Genomic DNA, 26,906 nt, shown 5'->3' on the forward strand with positions numbered 1-26,906 from the left:
TCATTTACATGCCTGGACATCAACAAAAGGCCTTTCTCTAAGGAGTCCAGGGGTCCAAATCATGAAGGAACAACTCTTCAGTCCATACCTCTTGGTTCCTGGCAGCAGGATGAGGCAGAGGGTGCCTGAGCTCAGGCTATGGTAGAGCTTCCCTATCTTCTGGCCCCAGTGCCAGGCTGCTGTCTTTGGGTGGTCCACCTTCAGAGTCTAGGATCAAAGCCAAGTGTTGGTACTCAGCCAGAGTACCCTCTGCTTACTGTCAGAGGGGATGCAACATTCTTTCTCAGGTTCTAGGGCTATGGGGTCCCATGAGAGGCTGTGGGTAAATCCTCAGGCTGAGGCTGGAACACACATTTTAGGGCTCCCTGTCCACCCTAGCATCCCCAGCCCATCAAGTCAGATTATGATGACAGCTGCTGTTCTTCCCTTCTGATGGGCCTTCCAGGGCCCTGAGTTAGGGGAACTGTAGCACTAATGAGAGCTCTAGTCTAGCCTCTACCATTAAGTAACTGTGACCTGGGGCAGTCACTCACCAGCTGACCTCTATTTCTCATCTGCTAAGTGTAGGAGGTTAGACAAGGACAGGGGTTCCCAAACTGTAGCCATTCACTTTCCACCTAGATACTTCTGTTTGTGTCTCCCTGTAATGGTTTTTCTTAACAGTCACTTTCTCCCTTAATATTAACTAAATAATACTGTCCATGAAATTACACATTCAGTGTGGTGGTTGTATATTTTAGTGAATGTTGATGAACAAGTTCATAACTATAAAAGTGAAAAAAAGTCCATCTATGACCACCAAAAGTCATTTTGTGTATGTACCACATTCTGGGAAACCCTAGATCATGAAAGACTTGTCCAGCTCTCTAGCCTTGTATTTAAGTCCCTCAAAGTTCCTGGGAGAGCAACCTGGAGTACAAAAAAAAAAATGATTTTAGCACATATTGGAGAGGGCAAACATATGGGAGATCATGGAGAAAAAAATGATGTACCCAGGGCTGGAAGAAGCTAGAGAGTGAAGTTAAGACTAGTGCCAGGGGAGTAACAAAAGACTGAAGGCTAAAGTGTCACTTGAGCAGGACTCTCCTAATTTCCAAAAACATCGGTAGGTCAATGTGCACAGCCAGTAAACCAAGTAAACCTTTCCCTGACCCCAGGATATACCCCTCCACTCACCTGCAAGATCTGCTGTTTTGAGGGGGGTGGGTATGACTCGAAGTCCTGGGGGCCTTGCTTCAGGAGGTAAGTCCTGAAGCCATGTGTGGAGGTGCAGGGGGGTGAGGGTGTGCCTGCCTTTGAGCTTCAAGTCATTGCCTATGAGAATGTTGCGGGCCCTCTGGGCACTGCCAAAAGTTTTAAATTCTGAAACCAAGAATACTCCCTTCTGTTAAGAAGGGCCATAAAACCAACCTGTTCACCAGGATAGAACACAACCAGGGTCGAGGAAAAGGGACAGAATGAATATCTGTTGACCTTGTCTAGTCCAGGAGGGCTTACTGGGGAACATTTTTTTTCTCTGACCTCATGTTATTACCATCCCTATTAGACCCCCAGTACTTACTCAGGAAACAGTATTTTTTTCTCTGTCCACTTTTAAGATCTTTAGGCAAGATCACAGCTTCTAGGCCAAAAAAGATGTTGGACTGTGCAACAGATGTTCTTGGAAGGTTTCAGTCACTCCAGAGAGATATGTGGTACCTCAGTTCTCAGAATCTCGTTCTAGCTCCTCCACAAGGGTGTCACAATCAAGGGTGAGCTCCATCACAGGCCCCTGCATCTAACCAAGTAAAAGATGGCAATAATGGTGGAAAATCACCACTTCAAACCCCAGGCTTGTTATATATTAGCAAGTAACTTAATTCTGTGGTTTCCTCATCTGTGTGAGGAGGCTACTGATAACTGCCTAACAGGACTGACTACAGTAGAGATTTAATAGGTAATACATAAATGTAAATATTTTGTGTAACACACTATCTCCTTTTTCTCACCCTCACCACCTGGCAGTGGAAATCAGTTTCCTGCCTTCTACCTGATAGACTTCTATTTACTCACATAAGAAACTTCAAAATACCACCATTTGATCCCCTGAAAGCTAAAGGAAAAGACAACCACAAAAAAACACCGTGAATAAATAATATGGGCTCCAAGTAGTGATAATGAGTACAAGGAAGACCCCATGTAGTCCAGGCTGATTTTGACAAAAACAAAAGCTCTCTGAAATAACTGTAAACAGAGGCTGTACTAGGCCAGGGCTGAGTGACAGTGCTGCTTTTTGCCCTCTCTGGCCACCCTACCTTGATAAAGTTATCTTCTACCAGAGTGCCGTTCAAGGACTCAGTGGCCAACTGGGCAGCCTCCAGGACTTCGGAGAAATGTGGCTGCAGGAAAAGCAAGATTTCCTTCCTTTGTTCTCCAGGCTAGCCCCTTCCCTGCCAAAGAAGGGGCTGGAAAGGGGGTTAAGCTACAGTGGCCAAAGTCACCAGAAAGGATTTCCTTGCTGTGTTAGGCTAGACAGTGACTGAAATCGGGGTCTCACAGATATTTGTACACCAGTGTTCATAGCAGCATTATTCAGAATAGCCAAAAGGTAGAAACAATTCATCAATGGATGAAAGGATAAACAAAATGTGGCATAGTCATAAAATGGAATAATAGGCTTGAAAAGGAATGGAATTCTGACACATGCTTTAGCATGGATGAACCTTGAAAACATACGTACTAAGTGAAATAACCAAACATAAAAAGACAAATATTGTATGAATCCACTTACATGATGTACACAGAGTAGTCAAATTCATAGAGACAGAAAGTAGAATAGTGGTTACCAGGTCTCGGGGAGAGAAGACTGGGGAGTTAACAGTTACAGAGTTTCAGATTGGCATGATGAATAAGTTCTGAAGAAAATGTATTTGGTAGCACTAAATTGTACACTTAAAAATGGTTAAAACAAATTTATGTATATTTTACAAAAAAAGACTCATAGGAAGAAGTTAATCCTAAAACATACCCTTCCCATCCTTCAGTCTTTACTGACTTCCTGCTAAGACTATGAAGATGGAATGAGTCCTTTTAAATAGTATGAATTTTTTAAAACATACACAAGAATAATTTTTTAAAAAGTAAAAGGGTTTATAGGGTTTTAATGTAAATAATAGACCAATGAACAAAACTTACTTCAAGAGACTGGTGAATTAACAATAACAATAACAAAAGCCCTGCCATAATGTTTTTCCCGTATCTTTATCTAGCTATGAGCCACCTTTGTAGCCAAGTCCTACAGAGATTTCCCAAGACATGGAAATTACTGCTTATTTTGAAAGGGCATTTTACCATTTAAAGCTGAGGTCACAAGCAGGAAGTCCATAGGCTACATTCAACCAGCAGCCATTATTTTTTCTCTGGCTCACATGATATTTAAGAAAATTGGAGCCAACCTATAGAAATTGACAGGTTTCTCAATTCTCAAAACAAAACAAAAAACTCAGAAGCTCTGTCATTAGTGGGTCCATATTCTTGTGAGTCAACAACTGAACTACTGCCCTCCGACAGAGCATGGCTCACACTCCAGTTGGTGACAATCAGATCACATCACAATGGCCCCACCTGGCACCTGAATTTCTAGCACTAATTGAGAAGGTCAGACTGAGGAACAAAAATCATTGACCAGGACTGGGCCAAAGCTCTTAAACAGCCTCTTCAGAGCCCCAAGATTGCATTTTTTGCTAAATGGCCCAGCACAGACAGTTGATATCTCTGTCCACTTGAGCCTCTTCTACAAGAAACAACAGAATACAGTGAGGAGGAAGATGTGGAATAAGAATTCAGTCAACTCTAAAGAAGCCGTAAGTCAAAACATGGGATAATTCCACTTTAAGGAATTTCTCAACACAAATACCTGGCAAATTTGCAAGGACCTATATATAAGCATTATATCACTACAGGATTATTTGGAATAGCAAACATTTATATAGCACAAATGATGAAAATAAATAGGTCTATTATACAACAGAATACTATAAAGTCATTGAAAAAGGGAAATAAGATTATGTACTGACATGGAAAAATGTACAAGGTACATTGTTAAATGAAAAAAATCAAGTTGTAAAACAGGATATACATGGTCTGAATCCCATTTTTATAAAAGTGTATTTTCTAAAATGTTAAAATACACATACAAAATATCTGGAGAAATACACAGCAAACTTCATAAAGTATGTGTTACTTTCCTTAACAAGGGGAGATTATAAGTCATTATGTAACACATCTAGTAGAATCATTTTGTTCAACTCACCCTTTTGTTCATCTCCTCAGTAAGGGTGGGTGAAAAGGGTTCAAAAGAGAACTGGACGAGGCTGAAGAGAAACAGGATTTCCACTCTGGCCTGCTCAAGAACCTTCAGAGGACAGCACAGCTTGGGTGAGGCAGAAATCTAGTGTTCTCCTACAGCTCGTCACAATAATACAAACAATGTTTACCTTTTTACCCATGTTAAAAAGCAATATAGGGCTGACTTCAAGGTCTGGAAGAAAATGGTGATACCACACAGCCTCCTAGAAAAACCATATAATCAGTAAAGAGAATAAATAAAATCACATTGTGACCTTTAGCATTAGTAAGAAACAGAGATGATTATAACCTTCTGGTTTTCTCTAAGGAAAGAAATAAGTTCAACTCCAACAGAGCTCCCACCATCCCACAGTGTTGCAAGCCTGTGAGCAAAAACAGCAAAGAGAAAAAGGCTTAAAAAACTTTGGAAAAAATAAAACAAGAGCAAGGAAGGCTCAGATGAAGCACAGAATCACCCCCAGAAAGAAAAAATACAAGTAATGAAAACAGGTCAGGATTTGACACAGGGAAGAGACTTGGTAGCCTCAGAAGCAGTGCTACTGGGAAGAATAATATACAGAGAAGAGGTAGTAATAGCCCCTTGGAGAAACTGCAGTGAAAGAGAAAAAAGGAAATAAGGTAGAAAATGAAGGATCTCGCTGAAGAATGTATAAGATGAATGCCAAGCCTTCCAAAGGGCATTATAAACTCTTAATTCTTCCCAGTACCACAACTTCATTCTTAAAAGAAACAACACTTAAAAAAAAAAAGTGTGACAGCAAGATGGTGTACAAGGAAGTTTTCAAGTCCTCACTCTCCCACAGACATGGAGTTAACAATACATAGACCAGTATACCTTTGTCAGAACTCCAGAGACCAAGTGAGAAGCTAGAGCATCCAGACCAACATCAAATCAAGGAGAGACTCCATCCAAAGGAATAAGAAAATTTGTGGTGCTTTGCACGCCCCTCCCCCACCCAACCTAGCAAAACCCAGAGAAAATAAGTTCATGTTTTGATGTATCCCTTCTGCTTTACACATATAGCAATGATACATAAAGTAAAAGAGAAAACAAAACATGAAGTCAGGTTAAAAACCATGATAAACATCTCCAAGAGCCAGAAACAACAAAAATTCGAAATGGTGTACAAGGCCAAAGCCATAGGCCTGCTAGGCTCTGGAAGCAGATACTGGCAACTGAGAGTTCTGCTCCTGTGGGGTAACTGGGATGAAAAGTTCTCCATTCAAGATATGAGACAAAAGCCCGATCTGCTAATAGTAGCCAGGGTTGCTGATGAAAAAAAAAAAAAGCTTGTCACTTGAATGAGTTACAAAGGGCTACATTCCCCTCTGCTCACAATGCAACCTTCAAAGAGACAGCAGGTCACTCACCTCCTTATTTGAAAGGCACTTAATAGTTTGACAGTTTCTGGCAGAAGAAAGTTCACTAGTACATTCCTCCTGGGTCAAGAAAAGGAGCTTCTGACCCACTGACTCCAAGCGTTCTAGAACACTGCAAAGAGGTCAAGATAAGAACAACAGTTTCCCCAAATTCCCTAGTCTATTTCTCTATAGACTCACACTAATAGCAACATGTATGTATTTAAATTAAAATGAAATAAAAAGTCAGTTCCTCACTTGCATTAGTCACAGGTACTAGACACAATGTGTAGAACTTACTGAACAGCACAGGTACAGCACATTCCCGCCACTGTAGAAGTTATATTGGACAATATTGCTCTGTATCACTGGTGGCAAACACAAGGCCCATGGACCAAATCCAGCCCTCCACCTTGTTTTATCTGGGCCAGCACCTTGTTTCTACTCAGCTGCAGCACTGAGCTCCTTGCCCCTAGTTAAGGAGTAGTTACATTTATACAGTCCTAAAATTACATTCAGCCCTTTGAAGGCAACCTTGAGGCTAATGTGGCCCCCAATGAAAAGGAGTTTGACACCCCTGCTCTATATGTAAGCAGAAGGATGAACAATGTCCTGGCTGGTGTGGCTCAGTGGATTAAGTGCTGGCCTATGAACCAAAAGGTCCTCAGTTTGATTTCCCAGTCAGGGCACATGCCTGGGTTTTAGGTCGGGCTCCCCAGTTTGGGCTGTGTGATAGGCAACTGATCAATGTATCTCTTCTACATTGATGTTTCTTTCCCTTTCTTTTTCTCTCTCTTTCCCTCTCTAAAAAGTAAGTAAGGAGCCCTGGCTGGTGTGGCTCAGTGCATTGAGTGCCCGCCTGCAAACCAAAGGATCACCCGTTTGATTCCCAATCAAGGCACATGCCTGGATTGCAGGCCAGGTCCCCAGTAGGGGGCACATGAGAGGCAACCACACGCTGATGTTTCTTTTCCCTCTTTCTCCTTTCCATCCCCTCTCTAAAAAATAAATAAATAAAATGTTTAAAAATAAAAAAGTAAATAAGGAAAATCTTTGAACAACAAAAGGATGAACAAGAAATATACTCAAAGCTCTGTATCAAAGCACAGGCTTCTAAGGATCTGATTTATGTATTATGGTAGAGACAAACCTCTTCTGAGCCTATGTTGTTTTCCCCTCAAGCTAAACAATACATCAATGCTGTAAATGACTTTCATACACTTCTGTCTTCTAATCCAAATGCCCACTAGCCAAATGCCCGTCTCCCCTAAAGCTACTTATTTCAATGTATTTCAGTGTCTTGCTTTGTTACAAAGGAAGTCATGCTAAGACCAGAAGGTGGTATTTTCCCCTGCATGATTTTTGTGATGGAAGAATGTTACAGTATTGGTAGACATTTCTCAACAGACTCAAAGGAGAAAACAATACTCCAATGTACTCCCCATTTGTCTTTTGTCCTGTTTGGAAATGAAAAATATTACCATGTGCTTGGCTGCTGAACTGCTCCTGTGTACTGCTCAGCTCCTGGTCTGCTGCTTGCAGCTCTTGGTGACTAGCTAGTGCCTCCAGATTTAGTTCTGCAATCTTGAAGAAGATAAAGTGGTAAAGATCATCTAATGTCTTGAAAAGCATCTGAGGTTAAAAATTCCAAGAAAAAGCCACTGAAGTGGTGTTCCCTGCTTCTGTTGACATTGGCTTTGCCATTACCATAGTCCCAGGCTAGTTACCAGGTAGTTTCTGATGGCTTAGACAGAATGGCAATCTGTTACCAGCTGTTGCTGTTGCCACATGAATATGGAAACCAGCCAAGTAGTGCTAAGTGAAAAGGGATGGCAATTCTGGCTCATCATTCATTCCTTAGTCACTTAAAATTTACTCCTCTGCAAACATGCAATGTTTAGAAATGATAAAAGAATGACTTTTGCAGCAACATAAAAAAAAAGACTTTTTATTGGGTTATTACAAAACCATAAAGTCTATTCTAGTTTAGTCTACTTTCATGCAGTGGGAGACAACTTGTGAGAAGTAATGTTGAGAGTGAGATAAACTTTTTATTTAGAATCAGATTAACAGAAAAATCACAAAGACAATACAGGCTTCCCATTTTCAACTATGATTAGTCTCTTATATTAATATACTGCATTTGACAATTAATGAACTACTATTGATATGTTATTAACTAAAGTCAGATTAATTCAGATTTCTTTAGGTTTTACCCCAGTGAGATACAATTTTCACTGGAATCAAGTGACAGCATACTACAACACAATGGTTCTCAAAGTGTGGTTTGAGAACTGGGGGTTCCAGAGACCCTTTCAAAAGTTCATTAAGTACTCTCTTCTGTAACTACACAACACAATAAAGTAACTTATTTCCTATTAAGCTATACATGGAAGAGATTTGTAAAATATGTGAAATGATACTTTTCACACTAATTTTTTTGAAAATGTTTTTCTCAAAAATTTTTTGTTAGCATAACTTTTTGATATTTTAAGCAAATTAATAAATATTAAGACTATTTTCCCTCATATTTAATTTCTAAATGGTAAATGTTGACAGATGTTGTCCACATGAACAAAAGCCCTCTACAGGTAAGTAAGTCCTGAGGCCAGAAATTTTAAAATCTCTGATGTGGTTTAGAGCAGGGGCTGTCGTATTCCAGTCATTATATGAAGTTCAACCCAATGACTGCTTTTTGGAAAATAAAGTTTCACTGGAACACAGCTGTGCCCATTCATTGACATATGTTGACTAGCTGTGATAGAGACAGTATGACCTATATATAAAGCCTAAAATATTTACTATCTGATCTTCATAGGAGTTAGAAAGTCTGCTAACCCCTAATGTAGAGCAAAGCCAGGGTTTGCACCCTGGCTCCACTTCTGATAAGCTGTGGTACCCAAGATAAGTTATCTAACCTTTCAAAACCCTTGGATGCTCATATATAAAATTGAGGTGATAATAAAAGTTAACTCATCCGGCTGCAGTACAGATAAGATCACAGGTACAGAGCATTTTAAAATAGTATACTTAGTAACATCTCAGTGAATGGTGGCTATTGTTATTTACATGCCCAATATATATTTTAGAATGTCTTTCTATCACCATGACACAAAACACTCTTCTGGTTATTATCCTGCATAGACTACAATTTATTTCATCATGGAATCATAACAGAAGCTTTCATGCAATGGGACAATCTAATATATTAGAATGAGTTACAACAAGGTCAACTAGAAAGTATGTCCTCTTCAAAAGTCTCCTTTGTGTGCTGCTCTAATCTACATCCACTGCACTGCTGCCAAAAAAGGTATGCTCCCCCGCCAACCGCAAGAGCAAAAATCTACATAGATTTTTATATTACAAGTATTAGCATCAGCTACAATGACCATACACATTATGGTGCTTAATATAGTATTCAAGGATTTGTGCTAACAGCTTTTATACACAGTATCTCATTTACCCTTGACAGTGTCCCAGAGAAGTGTGTTCCCATTTTATAGATCTAGAAACTGAACTTATTCAGAGAGATTGACCTAGATCACATAGGTGGACACAGTAAAGCCTATATTTAAAAACAGACTTCAGAGACTACACACACTTCACCACTACATTATGCTAGTGATACAGGTCTTCATTTCGCATACAGGCTCAGTTTGAATTACACTCCCGTTTCTGTAAAGAAGGGTAACAAAAGAAGATGGTAGTCTGTGACTATCTGTTTTAAGAAAAGCAAACACACATGTCAAAGATGCTAACCCTTTTTGAGCTATACTTAAGGAAATACTGGGCCAATTCAAGGGTTGTTTTAGCATCTGTGGCATCATGACCACGTCTATCTGGACTCTGTATATCCTTCCTTGAAAATCATAAAATTGACATACCTGGGAGTACTTTCTAATAATAGGTTCTTTCAACCACCTCAAATATTCTGGTTACATGTAAAATTTCAGTATTCTAATAATCAGAGGTGTATCACAGCAATCAAGATTTCTTTATTCCTAAGTGCCAGGACCTGAAAGAGGTACTGAGGATGTAGAATAATCAGAAATGACTTTGTCCACAGCATATCTTCTGGACAAAGGGCTACCTTATAAAAAATCTCTTACTCACTCTTTGCTCCTTTTGTCTCATTTCTTAGATGTAACCATTGTTCAAAGTTGCATTCCAGAAATTTTCTATTTGTATATGAGTGTCTATATGTACTTAAATTCTTTCTTGGTTATTTTTTGTAAACCCTTAAAAATACATATGTTGTCCGCCCCCCACCGTAACAAGAGCAACCAGACCGGAAAAAAAAAGGAGAGACGGGGGGAAAAAAAAAATTATGTTTTCAACAGAGCAGATCAGTCCCCCAGGACTCATCCTTTTGAGCGACCAAGAATTAGCCAATCTATCAGATGCGCAGTTCAAAACACTGGTGATCAGAAAGCTCACGGAACTGGTGGATTTTGGACGAAATTTAGATGAAAGAATGCAGAGTACCATAAAACAGATGCAGGAAGACACGCGGAGGAGAGCCAATAGTGAAAGGAAGGAATATGAGTCTCAAAACAATACAGTGGACCAGAAGGAAGATAGAATCAACCAAGCAGGAAAGCATGATGAAATAAGAATTCAAAAAATTGAGGAAAAGATTAAGAGCATCCAAGACACCTTTAAACGTTCCAATATCCGAATTATAGGGGTACCAGAATCGGAAGGGGAAAAGCAACAGATTGAGCACGTATTTGAACAGATAATAAAGGAGAACTTCCCCAATCTGGCAAAGGGAACAGTCTTCCAAGAAATCCAAGAAGCTCAGAGAGCCCCAAGGAAGTTGGACCCAAGAAGAAACACACCAAGGCACATCATAATTACATTAGCCAAGGTAAAAACGAAGGAGAGAATCCTAGAAGCAGCAAGAGGTAAGGGGACAGTCACCTACAAAGGAGTTCCCATCAGACTGTCAGCTGATTTCTCCAAAGAGACCTTACAGGCAAGAAGGGGCTGGAAAGAAATATTCCAAGTCATGAAAGACAAGGACCTACATCCCAGATTGCTCTATCCAGCAAAGCTCTCATTTAGAATGGAAGGGCAGACAAAGTGCTTCTCAGATAAGGTCAAGTTAAAGGAGTTCATCATCACCAAGCCCTTATTTTATGAAATGCTAAAGGGACTTATCTAAGAAAAGAAGATAAAGAAAAGACATGTATAGTAAAAGGACAGCAAACTCACAAATATCAACAACCACACCTAAAGCAAAACCAAAAGAAACGAAGTAAACAATTAGAACAGGAACAGAACCACAGAAATGGAGGGCACATGGAGGGTTAGCAGCAGCGGGGTGGGAGGAGGAGAGACAGGGAAAAGGTATAGAGAATAAGTAGCATAGAATGTAGGTTGAAAATAGATAGGGGGTGGGCAAGAATAGTACGGGAAATGTAGAAACTAAAGAACTCATAAGTATGACACGTGGACATGTACTAAAGGGGGAAATGTGGGTGGGAGGGGAGTACAGGGTGGAGGGGAGAGAAGTGGGGAAATGGGACAACTGTAATAGCATAATCAATAAAATATATTAAAAAAAATATCCATTGAAGAGTAATAGGTAAACTTGGAAAGAACAGATGATTCCAAAGGAAAGGTTGAATTCAAGGAAGATCAGAGTGCTAGACTATACCTTGAGAACTCTGACATTTAGGATGGGAAAACAAAGCAAAATCTTTAAGAGGACAGAGAAGTAGCCATAACCCTGACTCCTCAGTGCCTATAGAATAAACTCTAAAGCCCTTCACATGGCATTTAGAGCCCACAGAACAAAGTTCTAACCTACCTCTCAAGCTTCATCTCTCACCATTCCCTTGTCTTAATCCATCCCTGCCCCCATCCAAGCATCCCCAAAATCTGTATTCTTCAGTCATATCAAATTTCTTTTTCCTGATTATCTATTTTGTTTTACAACTCAACATTTTTACATGATCTTTGAAATGTCATAAGACTACTTTGTGATTTACCATATTTTGCCATGTATAATATGAACTTTCTTGCCCAAATTTTTGAGGGAAAAATAAGGATGCGCATTATATGTGAGTAGTACTAAGGATGTGCATTATACCTGGGCAGTACTAAAACGTGGGCACGCACTATACACAGGAGTGCATTATATACGACAAAATTCGGTACTCAAAAATGTTTATAATACAACTCAGGTTCAATCAAACACAACTGCAAGTCAGATTTGAGCATCTGCCAGAGAAGAATAATGGAAGTGTAGGAAATTATAGATGCCTTTGAGATAGAGGATAATAGGAAGCACAGTCCTGGAGATGGGAAGGAATCACTGGTTATTTCTCACCCCTTTTCCATGTCCCTTGAGTAGAACACAAAAAAGGCATCACTGAACTTATGCTTAACTTACTATGTGTAATGAACTCTGATAAGCTCTATCCTATTCCATCACTCACCTCCTTTCCTCCCCATAACAGGTTAGCTATACTTTGCTTGTGGAACACAACCCACTGATTGAAAAACACTGCTATCATCGATATTTTATCTTTTAACTGGCCAGCATCTAAACCTCCTGTTTATTCCCCACCGTGAGTAATAGCAGGTATCCCTTATATTAGTCAAAGGCAAGATCCTCCTTCTCTTCTGTACACCTGTAGATACCAAGGCCCAGTGACAGTTTATAAATTATTCACAGTAATGTATAAGAATCCAATGACAACAGTATCCAGGGAAAGCCTTAACTATCTAACATAACCAGATTTTTTTAAGGCATTAAATGCTAGCCAAGATTTCTGCTGTCTAATCTCCCTGGATACTTACCCATTTTTTCCTTTAAAAAACTGATTTCTGCTCAAGTTAGTTAGAACTGAGTTTTGTTGCTTGCAAGAATCAAAATGACTGATAAACCTACTTACAAGCATATCCCTAATATCTTTCAGAATGAGTAAATCATCAAACCAGACTCACAGCCATACCTTTCATTGTCCTGGATAGATCCCCATTTGTTTGTTTCTTTTGCAGTCCAGTGATATCAGCTAGAAAATCAGATGATGGAGAAGGCAAGCAGAATTTCTGCAAATACATAACAGTTTTTTTTAAACAAAAATGCTTGAAAGCAGTTAAAATACTGTCAAAGACCTGAACTTTCATTTCATTGTCAGCTTAGCACTACAGAAGGTCTGGATCGTATTCACTTGCACTGTAAAATGAGGACTGTTTCCTTAATGTGTAAAAGTGACTACGTACATGAAGCCACATTTATCCTACACTAGAAATTTTCTTTGCTTCTTCAATTATTCATTGTAAGTAAAAGGCGAAAGATTTATACGATCTGAAGAGAAACCAGAGTATAATTTTATTCATTGTAAGTAAGACAAACATTAACAGAAATGTGTAACTTAGAAAAGTCCCTTATATTTTTTTAAAGCACTCCTAAATCTATTACTTCAGCAGAAAACATGCCAGATAGGTTAGGACAGATGACACAGCAAAGCAAAGTAGTTGAAAGCTGCAGCCTTAGGCTCACCAGAGGGTAAATTCCAACGTTGCCACTTGCTATACCTTGGACAAGTCACTCAGTTTCTCTATGTATAAAATGGGAGTAAAAATATCTATCTCTCAGGACTATTGAAAGAATTAAAGATGATAGACACAGCATGATTAATGTACGGCCTAACACATAGGTAGTGTTCAATAAATGAAAGCACAAAAAGAAATGGAGACCCAAGAAAACTAAATTAGGGCTCACCAACTCAAATGTACTCAGGGGTAAATGGATGAAACAGCCCCAAAGAAACTGGTGGAAGTTATGGGAGAATGGAGAGCACATATCTCTGCTAAAGATGACAGCTGCTATTCAGCTCCAGATACTTTCTAAGGGGTCTCAAGAGAGGCTGAAATACAGAGCACATATAAATTTACAATTCTTAAAAACACCATACCCCAAATAAAACAAGACAAAATCAACATGAGAACTATAGACTGCAATCTGGGAATAAGTGTTTTGCCTAGATTACCAAAGAAAATCAAAGACAAACTCACTTTGAACACGATATCTGCATCTTAGTCTTTTCTCTTTCTACAACTTCTATCACTTTTTCAATCAGGCCACCAGGGAGCATGGTTTGGGACATGTGCACTAATTTCTGGGTGGGAGCACTTGACTCAGGCTCCAATATGTTTTCTTAACTCACATGTCTTAATGCCTTTTGGAGAAATCCAAACTCCAAATAGAACCTGTAAAAGTGTAGCTGACTCATTCCCTGAAGTACAAAAATCACAACGTTGTTCAGGTGGTTTTGGTGAAAAAGCTGGCCCCATCTGTTGAAAAAACATCAAACCAACATAGCTAAGGTTGATACTGTCAAGTCAGTTACAGGCATACAGAAAGGAAGTGTGGACAAAAGCAGTGAGCAACAGCTAATGGAGTTTATCATCACTCACTCACTGCCTGGGAATGGAAAACTGCTATTACTGCCCAGGATTAAAATACAGATCTCTTTGAGAATTATTTATTACATTCAAATCTAGTAGAATTAACATGTGAAAAGCATTGTATTCAAATCCAAAATTCTGCAAAAATTTGCTTCAAATCTTAAATTCAAATGTTTTAATAAGAACCAATGTCACTTTACAAATCCCCTCAAGATCCCAACTTGCTTGGTGGTTCTTCCTAAGCAGGTAATCATATGAGTGGCTGCAAGAAGGCTGGTTGTAGATAAACTGACAGACCAATAGCAATATTTGTTAATGCAGAAGATGGGTTTTGAGGTAGCCAACCCCACCCCACAACAAGACAGTTGTGTGCACTTGAAAATCTCTCTATTGCAAGCCCTGGCCAGGTAGCTAAGTTGGTTAGAGCATCGTCCTGATATGCCAAGGTTGCAGGTTCAATTGCTAGTCAGGGCACAAATAAGAATCAACCAATGAGTGAATAAATAGGTAGAACAACAAATCAGTGTTTCTCTTTCTCTCTGTCCCTCCTTTTGTCTTTCTCTCTAAAATCAATAAATAAAAAATTTAGAATAAAATAAAAAGGGAGGACCTTGATTTAAGTATTCAAAAAAAGAAAAATCTCTCTATTGATACATGTAAAAAAGCAACTTTCATTACACATAATTTTATTTTTTCTTTCAATTATAGTTGACATTCAATGTTATTTTTAATACACTTTATTGATTATGCTATTACAGTTGTCCCATTCTCCCCCTTTATTTCCCTCCACCCTGCACACCCCCTACCACTAGCATTCATGTTCATGGGTTGTACATATAAGTTCTTTGATTTCTACATTTCCTATGCTATTCTGAACCTCCCTATTTTCTACCTACCATTTATGCTACTTATTCTCTGTACTTTTTCCCCCTTCTCCCCCTCCCACTCCCCCAGTGATACTGATAACCCTTCATGTGATCTCTATTTCTGTGATTCTGTTCCTGTTTTAGTTGTTTGCTTAGTTTTTTTTTTTTTTTTAGGTTTGGTTGTTAACAGCTGTGAGTTTGTTGTCATTGTACTGTTCATAGTTTTGATCTTCTTTTTCTTAGTAAGTCCCTTTAACATTTCATATAATAAGGGCTAGGTGATGATGAACTCCTTTAACTTGACCTTATCTGGGAAGCATTTTATCTGCCCTTCTATTATGATAGCTTTGCTGGATAGAGTAATCTTGGATATAGGTCCTTGCCTTTCATGACGTCAAATACTTCTTTATAGCCCCTTCTTGTCTATAAGGTTTCTTTTGAGAAATCAGCTGATAGTCTTATGGGAACTCCTTTGTAGGTAACTGTCTCCTTTTCTCTAGCTGCTTTTAAGATTCTCTCCTTATCTTTAATCTTGGGTAATGTACTTATGATGTGCCTTGGTGTGTTCCTCTTTGGGTCCAACTTCTTTGGGACTCTGAGCTTCCTGGACTTTCTGGAAGTCTACTTCCTTTGCCAGATTGGGGAAGTTCTCCTTCATTACGTTTTCAATTCCTTGGTCTTCCTCTTCTCATTCTAGGACCCCTATGATTCGGATGTTGGAATGTTGAAAGATGTCCTGGAGGTTCCTAAGCTTCTCATTTTTTTGAATTCTTGTTTCTTCATTCTGTTCTTGATGAATATTTCTTTCTTCCTTCTGCTCCAAACCATTGATTTGAGTCCTGGTTTCCTTCCTGTCACTGTTGGTTCCCTATAGATTTTTATTTCACATAATGCAACCTTCATTGTTGCCTGGGTCTTTTTTATGCTGTTGAAGTACCCAGTGAGTTCCTGGAGCATCCTGATAACCAGTGTTTTGAACTGTGTATCTGATAGGGTGGTGACCTCTTCATCTCTTAGTTGTATTTTTTCTGGAGCTTTGAACTGTTTTTTCATTTGGACCATCTTTTTGTTTCTTTGAGCATGCCTGTTATGTAATAATGTAGTAAGGGGCAGAGCCTTAGGTATTCACCAGGGTGGGGCAACCCACATAACTGCGTTGTGGTGCAGTATGTGGGGGAGGGGTCCAAGAGGAGACAGTACCACTTGCTCCACTCTCCACCGGTATTCAGTCACTTCCTTGGCTACCCACAATCAAATTGGGTCTTTCTCGCGCTGATTCCTGGGTGAGTGGGTTTGTTTACATTCCAGGACCCTGTGGGTCTCTCCAATGAACTCTCTCTCCTGTTAGGCTCAGAGTTTCTCCTGCTGCTCCCTCAACCCCCACAGGTGTTTCCAGTGAGAGGCTTTGAGGCTTTATTCCCCTGCACTGGAACCCTAGGTTATTCAGTCTGTCTCACTCCCTAGTTGTTCCTCCTGGTTTATCTGCATGCAAATGTGGGACTTCCCAGTCTGCAAGCCACCACCTCACCCAGTCTACCAGCCGCTGCCTTGCCTGCCCGGGTCCTCCAGCTGCCACCTTGCTGAGAGGCCTCTCTACCTGGCTGCCCATCTCTGCTCCTCCTACCAGTCTGGATGAATGTTTCTTCTTTAACTGCTTGGTTGTCAGACTTCCATACAGTTCCATTTTCTGTCAGTTGTGGTTGTTTTTTGTGTTTAAATTTGTTGTCCTTGTTTTGGTTGTGTGAGGAGGCACAGTGTGTCTACCTACACCTCCATTTTGGCTGGAAGTCCTTATGTTCTCAATGTTATTTTATATTAGTTTCAGTTGTAAGCATAGTGATTAGACATGTAATTTATAAAGTGAACTCCCCAATAATTCTAGTATCTACCTGGCACCATAGTTATTACAATATTGGCCATATTTCCCATGCTATTACTTCACATTCCCTTGACTATTTTGTAACTACCAATTTGTACTTCTTAATCCCTTTACTCTTTTCACCTGGCCCCCAAACGTCCCTACCATCTGGCAACTATCAGTTTGTTCTCTGTATCTATTAGTCTGTTTTGTTTGTTCATTTATTTTATTCTTTAGACTCTAAGTATAAGTGAAATCATATGGTATTTGTCTCTGTCTGATTTATTTCATGTAGCATAATATACCCTCAAGATCCATCCATGTTGTTGTTAAGTGGCAAGATTTCCTTCCTTTTTTGACTGCATAAAATTCTATTGTATACATATGCACCTATTTTTTTAAAATCATTGGTCCATTCCTGGACACTTAGGTTGCTTCCATATCTTGGCTATTGTAAATAATGTTGAGGTGCAGATATCTTTTCAAATTACTGTTTTTGTTTCCTTTGGATAAATACCCAAAGTGGGATTGCTGAATTATATGGGAGTTCAATCAATATTTAAAATATTTTTTTAGGAACTCCATAGTGTTTTCCACAGTGGCTGCACCAATTTGCAATCCTATAAACAGTGCATAAAGGTTCCCTTTCTCCATCTTCTTGCCAGCACTGGTAGCCCTTGTTTATGATCATGTTATTCCAATTGGGTCTCCATTGGAGGTTACAAACCAAAATACCTATAGCAGCCAGACAGATCCTGTAAACAAGGGAAGCTGGCCAAGTGGGACACTTAAGTACATATGCCCCATCTAAAGGGGAGGCCACTATTCAGCTTTGACAAATTGTTGCCATATGGGAACACATGAGCAGTTGCAGATCTTTGAGTTTTTGAAGAAGTCAAAAGTTTGAATTTTTATAAAGAAATTCCCAAATACAATTGTTGGCAACTATTGCAAAAAGTTTTTTTTTATGCAATTGTGTATAGCAAACAAATAATGTCAGTTAAGGAAGATATGGCCCTCTAGTCACTGATTAGAAGCCTCAGGTTTCTAAGCCATCACCAATTAAATTCATCTCATACCTAGGTTTGGGAACACTGGATTTGCCCAGAACTGCATACTTCAGAAATTCACATAGGTAGTCATGGGTTACTTCACAGTTTTCAGCAAATAAAATGGTACATAAGTATGCTTTCTGTAAAGATTAAATGAGGGCATATCAAATTATGAGTATTGAGAACAGTAACAAAGCAAGGCAAATTATTAAAATATTCTAGTTTCTGATGCTTTTAGCATATATTCAAACATAAGGAGGATTCTAATTAAACAAAAAGGAAGGTCTAAAACTACAACCTGTGATATGACATTATTAGTGGAATATTTAATAAACACTGACACAGAACCTTAATTAGAGATACTTGGTTACATGTTAGGGGTAACATGATGAATATAACATGATTCATGCCCTCAAGGAGTCTATTCTACTAGAAGGAAAGATGCAGAAACAGGTTAATTCCAATACAATGTGGGTAAATGCTATTATACTGGTATAGGAGTCAGGAGGTTGACTGACTGCCTTGAGGGTTAGAGTGTTTGGGATACAGCTTCACTGAGATGAAAATACTGGGGTTGAGCCTTGAAAATAGAGTCAGGCCGGTAGAAGGAAACACTGCACACAAACATGTAGTTTGGTTTGGGCAGGGCCAAGACTGCATGTTGCAGAGCAGTAGAAAAATATGAGAGGAGAAAGAAGTGGAGCCAGATCAGAAGATCAATATGGTCTAAGCTAAGGAGTTAGACATTATCCTGGGGAAACAGGGAGTTCACTGAAGCAAATGTTTGTCTTACAGTTGATGTTTCCTCCTTAAAATAGCTTTGTACTTATATATGGTTATTAAAATATATTGTGCTTACTTTAAAAAGAGTCAGATAATACAGAAAGGTAAAACATAAAAGACAGACAATAAATGAAAGTAAAAGTCACCTGTCCTTGTATAACTCAAGAGAAAATTACCATTTTCATTTTAACCAGAGAGGCAGGGGAGTCTAGTGGTAAGGTGCTCACACCCTGGATTTAACACAACTCAAGTTTAAATACCAGCTTTACTATCTGGTACAAGTGCCTTAGCCTCCCTAAAATGCAGTTTCTTCATCTATATAGAGTAATTATAATCTACCTCATCAGATTATTGGTAAGATCAATGAGATAGTGCAAGTACTGAGGCTAGAACCTGATGTATTGTAGGACTTAATAAACATCAAATATTATTATTATTATTATTGCTATTTTTCCCATGACTTTTTAATTTTAACAGTCCATTCTCTAAATTTACCTAAAAACTTTTAATTTATCTGAAAAAATCCCTGTTGATGATAGTTTTTTAAAAATATTATAACAGTATTACAAGTATACTTGTATACCTATTAGGATAAATTCCTGGTCAAAATAACCATGTATTAATATATCTGACATTCTGACAAATACTGCTAACTCCTGAAGGAAGGTACCAATTTCTATTTATCAACCCAAAATGGGTGCGACTGAAAAAGGTGGAAATGAATGAAGTAGGGGTTTAGATGGTTACTGAGCAAGGGATGTCTGAGTCTGAGAAGGGTGAAAAGGACATCCTATAGGGGAAATGGCCCAGGATTAGGGGTAGGCACTTAATACAGACGTGGGAGGCCCAATGTGGGTGTCAAAGCCTAAGCAGTATGAGGAGGTCATCCATGCATTAGGAAGTGAAGAGCATTGAGTCCTGGCATCAAATCAGCAAGTGTTGAGTGTAAAGAGGGAATCAATGCTGGAGAACAACAGTGGTATCACAGGTTTCAGAGCCTAAATAGAGTGAAGGTGTCCATGTGAGATGCATAAGGGTCTGTCACATTAGTGAGGAGGGCATTCACACAGGAGGGTAACCTGGTATAAGGTGTAGAATGACAGAGCCCAAGTTAGTCACTGAGGAGGGTGTGGGGCAGATGCAGCAATGGGGGACTGATAAAATATATTGAAGATAATGGGAGTTAGGTTTCTTACTGGTAGAGCAGAAAATTGTAAGTATAAAAAAGGAGAAAATTAGAATGAACCCTATGAATTGGATTGGGAGTAGAGATACTGATATGAATTCATGGTTTTTCACTATGTGTGGATACATATTTAATGTAATATGACATACATTTAAGTATTAATTTGATTAAATATTTTAATGAAAATTATAAACAACTTTTTTTAAAAAGTTCTACCTGCAGTATATCTTTTCATTGCTTTTAGAGAGACAGGAAGAGGGAGAGTGGAGAGGGATAAAGAAACATCGATTGTAAGACAGAAACATCAATGTGAGAAACATCAATTGGTTGCCTTCCAAATGCAACAGGACCCAGGATTCTACATGTAACCTAGGTATGTGCCCTGACTGGAAATTGAACCCACAATTCTTCAGCTTCAGGACAACTCCCCACCCAGCTGAGCCATACTGGCTAGGGCATAAACAACTTTTATAAATAAAACTAATTTGGTAATATGAATTATTGATTTAAATATAAAATATTTAATATTATAAAAGTTTAACTATAAACACTTGTATGTGTGTTTGTGTATATTTCCTAGCTCTCTTCTGGGAGTATGAACATCCAAATGACAATGAATACATTTAGCACCCAGGTCTTGAGTTTCTAAATGTCATTTGCTATTAAAAAGAACTAAGTATCCTAGGAGAAATGGCTGGTGACAGGGAAAGCACAGATGAGCCTAGAACATCTATGCCAGAGAAGTAAGAAAATGATTACATAATGAAGGGGTCATGTCAAAAGGACAAAGAAACTAACTCAATGGCCAAATTTGGGATATTTGCATCATCAAAATATGAGAATGGGGGCGGGGGCTAAGATGGCGTCAGAGTAGGAAGGAGCAGATTCGGCTTCCCTCTGCTCAGGGGAGAAAATCCTGACCGATCTATGTAGTAGAGAAGCAAGCAACCAACATACTTCAGCATATATGAAAATAGAGGACCAAGGATTGTGGCGGAACTGAAAAACTGGACCCTAAGAACAGTGCTACAACAAGGTAGGGACCCGGGGACCAGCGTGTGGTCTGGCGGCTCCTGCCCCAGGCCCAGGGCCTGCTGCTGGGTTTCCCACAGAGTCCTTGGGAGAGAGCTGGGACAACTGCTTCCTCCCCAGCCAAACAAAGTCTGAGCTGCACTGGGAGGGAATCCAGGTGCTAGCAAACACACAGGGGCTGTGAGCACCTTTGGAGGCTGTGGACACCGGAGAGGCTGGGTCTCGAAGCAGGCCCTGACCCCCACAGTCACTGGTCTGGCTGGAGAGTTGGGCTGCGGGAGAAGCCAGGCCATTGTGCAGAGAGGCAGGCTTGAACAGGAGGAATTTCTCAAGAGGAAGGAGTGAATAGACAGACACTGTTTGGGGAATTTTCCTAAAGTGATCAGTCGCTCCAGCCTCCCTGCCACCCAGCCATGGGCGTGTGTGAAGGGAGAGCATCCCCACACCTCAGTCCACAGCAGTAACCCTGGGGAAAGACCTGATTCCCATACCCAGGGCACAAGGCTGAGCCATGTTAGCTTCCCAGACAGTGAGGGAGCCAGTGCAAGTTCCCCTGACTGAGGAAGAAAAGCCATACCAATCACCCCTCAGCCTGCCTCAGCAAGCAAGAGCAGAAAAACCAGTTTGGCCACTTTGAAACCAAGAGACTTTTTAATTTGATTCTATTCTTTTTTAACAATTTTTAATTTTTAAATTTTATTGTTGTTATTCTCTTTTGATTTCTTTTTCCTCTTTCCTGATTTCTTGTTTTATTCCTTCCTCCTGCTTTCCTCCAATTTTATCTCTTCTTCCTTCATCTGCCTTTTTTATTTTTACTTTTTAAAATTTTTTCTAAATAACCACAAGTGAGACAAAATCCTGGATCTGTGAAAAGACCAAAGTTGAACCCAAAGAAGGGGCATCACAACGACTGGGACAGTGAGACAAATTTCACTCTTCTATTACAGAGAACCTGCAACTTATTGCATATTTGTATTATTATTATTTTTCCAGTACTCCTACATCCTTTTTTAATAGTATTTTTGTATCCCTCTTCTTTTTGTATAGCCTGCTTTGCTAGGCTGGATATATTGTATGACCTGAACAGCTTTCCCCTGATATCTCTTTCCATACTGTATTGCTAATCTACCGTCCTTTAACTCACCTATGTCCCATTAGCACACTACGAGGTTCTGTACTCTCTATTCTTGTTATCTAGATCTCATAGATTCTGTCATATGATTGTTGCCATAATATTATTGTACATAACTGCTGTTCCATGCAATTGTAATTACTTCACAACACCGCCCCCCCAGATCTTAGCCCATTTCAAAGTTTCCTGAACTCTATTACTGTCGTGGATAACTCTATTCTGTCACACACTATACCGATGTACTATCCCTTATTCTCACCTTACCTCAGAATCTGACCTCCCACAACCTCCCTGCTTTATAGATCCAACTCACAATCCTTCCTTCCCCAACAAGAGTCTTATCTTCTTTCCATCCTTTCTAAAAATCAGCTAGCTCGGTGGAAGATCACAGTTAACACTATACATAGTCAAAGGATCTCCTATCCTATCTCTTTCCTACTTGCTGCTACTGTAAATATCATAGAATTTGCTGTTGCTGTCTTAAACCATTTTGCCTTCCCCGTCCAACTGATGACAAAAAAGAATAGGAGGAGGTGGTGAAGATCAGGATACCCACTGGAAGAGGAAACCCAGCAACAAAGGAACCACTAACAGATAACAATAGAAGAAGGTGAAGGAGGGAGTGGTAACCACACAAATCTCAATCCAGGACTACATATCTGGAAATACGACTGAACAGTAGAGACAGTACCCAATACAAACAACTGAACAAGAGCAAGAGAGAATTCTTTAAACCTTATACACACGGAAGAACCAGCTTCAACACAACCTGCCCTCACCAGGACAACAAAATACAGGAGGGGGTGGACAGAGTGACCCTCATTTAACCAGCTGGTGGGAATGAACCACCAAAGAAAGACCCAACAACAATCAAAACTCAAAGGCAAACACAAAGCCAACTTAACTGACAGCCCAAGACCAGTGAGCTTTGGAGATCAAGGAAACTGCACCACTGAAACTCCCTGCTATTCTACTAAAGAAGTTCACACAACAAACCCAGGGAGTCAGAACAGATCAATTTAAGAAACAGAGGCTAACAAGAAGAGTCTCACAAACAATGGGAAGACAAAGAAACAATCCCCAAATGAAAGGAAAGGAGGAAGCCTAAAAAAAATGGAGGCAAATGAAATAGAGGCAATTCAACTATCAGATATTGAGTTCAAAGCAATGATCGTCAGGAAGCTCAATGAGCTCACAATGAGCTACCAGAAACTACAGGAAAGCGACAATGAACTCATTGAAAACTACATCAACAGGAAAAAGGAAACAGAAACTCTCAACAAGGACCAAGAGGAAATGAAGAATACAATTTCTGAACTGAAGAACACAGTAGAAGGAATGAAAAGCAGGATCGGTGACACAGAAGATCGGATCAGTGAGCTAGAGGACGAAGTAGAGGAAAGCACCCAGAAACAGCAAGAAAAGGAAAAGAGGCTCAGAAAGAATGAAGAGGGATTAAGAGAAATGCAAGACAATATGAAACGTAATAATATCTGTATAATAGGGATACCAAGGAGAAGAAGAAGAGCAAGGGATAGAAAACCTATTTGAAAAAGTAATTATGGAAAACTTCCCTAATTTGATGAGAGAAAAAGGCACACAAATACAGGAAACACAGAGAGTCCCAATCAAGAGGAACCCAAAGACACCCACCTCAAGACACATCATAATTAAAATGGCAAAATTTCAAGACAAAGAGAGAATATTAAAGGCAGCAAGGGAAAAACAGGAAATAACATACAAGGGAGCCCCAATAAGGCTAACAGCTGACTTCTCAATGGAAACACTCCAAGTCAGAAGAGAATGGCAAGAAATATGCCAAGTAATGAGAACCAGAGGTCCGCAACCAAGGCTACTTTACCCACCTAGGCTCTCAAGCAAGATAGGAGGCCAAATAAGAAGCTTCTCAGACAAAAGAAGTCTAAAAGAATACACCTCCACTAAACCAGCTATGCAAGAGATGCTAAAGGGACTGCTTTAAGGAAAGAAAAGAAAAGAGAGAGTGAGGGAGGATCACACGAACATAAAAGGCAATGAATAAGTACCTTTCAATAATAACCTTAAGCGTAAATGAATTAAATGCTCCAATCAAAAGACATAGAATAGCTGATTGGATAAGAAAACATGACCCACACATATGCTGCCTACAAGAGACCCACCTCAGGATAAAAGATCTGCACAGGCTGAAAGTGAAGGGCTGGAAACAAATTTTCCAAGCAAATGGACAGGAAAAAAAAGCTGGGGTAGCAATGCTCATATCTGACAAAATAGACTTCCAAAAAAGGACCATAAAGAGAGACCCAGAAGGTCACTTCATAATACTCAAGGGAAGAATCCACCAAGAAGACATAAACAGTGTAAATATATATGCACCCAACACAGGAGCACCCAAATACATAAAGAAAATCTTAGAGGACTTCAAGAAAGATATTGACAGCAACACAATTATTGTCGGGGATTTTAACACCCCACTATCAAAAATGGACAGATCTTCCAAACAAAATATCAACAAAGATATTGTGGCACTGAACAATACCCTAGATGAAATGGGCTTTATTGATATACACAGAACCCTCTATCCCAAAGAAGCTAAATACACATTCTTTTCAAATGTACATGGAACATTTTCAAAGATAGACAACATGATAGGACACAAAATAAGCCTCAACAATTTCAAGAAATATGAAATCATACCAAGCATTTTCTCGGATCACAAGGGACTGAAGCTAGAAACCAACCCCAAGGAAAAAAAAACCCAAAACACTCAAAATCATAGAGATTAAATAGCATGCTATTAAACAATGAATGTGTCAAGAATGATATTAGGGAAGAAATCAAAAGGTTTCTGGAAACAAATGAAAACGAACTCACAACAACCCAAAACTTATGGGACACAGCAAAGACAGTCCTGAGAGGGAAGTTCATAGCGATACAGGTCCACCTAAAAAAGTTAGAAACATTTCAAACAAACAACCTAACCCTACGTCTACAAGAACTCGAGGAACAACAACAAAGACAGCCCAGAGCAAGCAGAAGGAAGGAAATAACCAAGATCAGAGCAGAATTAAATGACATAGAGACTAAAAGCAAAATTCTAAGGATCAATAAATCCAAGAGCTGATTCGTTGAAAAGATAAATAAAATCGACAAGCCTTTAAGCAGACTCATCAAGAAAAAAAGAGAGAAAACCCAAGTAAACACAATCAGAAATGAAAGAGGAGAAATTCCAACAGATACCACAGAAATACCAAGGGTTGTAAGAAATTACTACAAAAAACTGTATGCCAAGAAATTTGAAAACCTAGAGGAAATGGATAAATTTCTAGAAATATGTAATCTTCCAAAACTCAATGGAAAAGAAGCAGAAAGCCTGAACAAACCAATAACAGCAAAAGAAATTGAAGCAGTAATCAAAAAACTCCCAACACACAAAAGCCCTGGACCAGATGGTTTCACAGGAGAATTCTACAAAGCATTTTTAAGGAAGCGCTAACCCCTATCTTTCAAAAAATCCAAAAAGCTGGGAGACTCCCAAACTCTTTTTATGAGGCCAGCATATTCCTAATTCCAAAACCAGATAAAGACACAACAAAGAAAGACAACATCAGGCCAATATCGCTGATGAACATTGATGCTAAAATCGTCAACAAAATACTGGCAAACCACATCCAACAGTACATTAAAAAGATCATACACCATGACCAAGTGGGATTCATTCCAGGGATGCAAGGATGGTACAATATTCGCAAATCAGTAAATGTAATACATCACATAAACAAAAGCAAAGACAAAACCACATGATTATATCAATAGATGCACAAAAGCATTTGATAAGGTTCAGTACCCATTTATGATAAAAACACTCAGCAAAGTGGGAATAGAGGGAGCATTCCTCAACATAATAAAGGCCATATATGAGAGACCTACAGCCAACATTATACTCAATGGGCAAAAATTAAAATCTTTTCCACTAAGATCAGGAACAAGACAAGGATGTCCACTTTTGCCACTTCTATTCAATACAGTAGTGGAAGTTTTAGCCACAGCAATCAGACAAGAAAAAGAAATAAAAGGCATCCAAATCGGAAAGGAAGAAACAAAAGTGTCACTGTTTGTAGATGACATGATAGTGTACATAGGAAATCCTATAGACTCCACCAAAAAACTGCTTGGCCTAATAAACAAATTTGGCAAAACAGCGGGATACAAAGTCAATATCCAGAAATCAAAGGCATTTCTGTACACCAACAATGAAACTGCAGAAGCAGAAATCAAGAAAAAAATCCCATTTGAAATAGCAAAAAGAAAAATAAAATACCTAGGAATAAACCTAACCAAAGAGGTAAAAGACCTGTATTCAGAAAACTACATAACACTGAGGAAAGAAATCAAGGAAGACACAAACAAATGGAAACATATGCCGTGTTCATGGATTGGAAGAATTAACATCATCAAAATGTCCAATCTACCAAAAGCAATTTACACATTCAATGCAATACCTATTAAAGTACCAATGGCATATTTCACAGACATAGAACAAACACTTCAAAAACTTATATGGAACCATACAGGACCCCAAATAGCTGCTGCAATTTTGAGAAAGAAGAGTAAAGTAGGAGGGATCACAATACCTGACACTAAACTATACTACAAGGCCACTGTAATCAAAACAGCCTGGTACTGGCATAAAAACAGGCACATGGACCAATGGAACAGAACAGACAGCCCAGAGATAAACCCAAGTCTCTACAGTCAATTGATATTTGACAAAGGGGGCAGCAACATAAAATGAAATAAAAATAGCCACTTCAACAAATGGTGTTGGGAGAACTGGACAGCTACATGCAAAAAAATGAAACTCGAGCAC

General features: G+C 39.2%; 1 protein-coding gene across 1 annotated transcript in view; it reads right to left on the reverse strand.

Moving 5' to 3' along the window:
* The window catches only part of REXO5 (RNA exonuclease 5), a 32,703-nt gene continuing 5,797 nt past the window's right edge, over nt 1-26,906 (reverse strand). The window contains 14 exon segments of the mRNA XM_036020101.1: nt 1-207; nt 1,177-1,206; nt 1,208-1,362; nt 1,562-1,639; nt 1,642-1,777; nt 2,295-2,399; nt 3,665-3,772; nt 4,292-4,393; nt 5,719-5,887; nt 7,208-7,290; nt 9,466-9,570; nt 12,652-12,768; nt 13,890-14,016; nt 17,934-18,046. Coding sequence (XP_035875994.1) covers nt 1-207; nt 1,177-1,206; nt 1,208-1,362; nt 1,562-1,639; nt 1,642-1,777; nt 2,295-2,399; nt 3,665-3,772; nt 4,292-4,393; nt 5,719-5,887; nt 7,208-7,290; nt 9,466-9,570; nt 12,652-12,768; nt 13,890-14,016; nt 17,934-18,046 — 1,635 coding nt within the window.

This window comes from Phyllostomus discolor, chromosome 3 (assembly GCF_004126475.2).
Source record: "Phyllostomus discolor isolate MPI-MPIP mPhyDis1 chromosome 3, mPhyDis1.pri.v3, whole genome shotgun sequence".
In the NCBI taxonomy this organism is placed as follows: Eukaryota; Metazoa; Chordata; class Mammalia; order Chiroptera; family Phyllostomidae; genus Phyllostomus; species Phyllostomus discolor.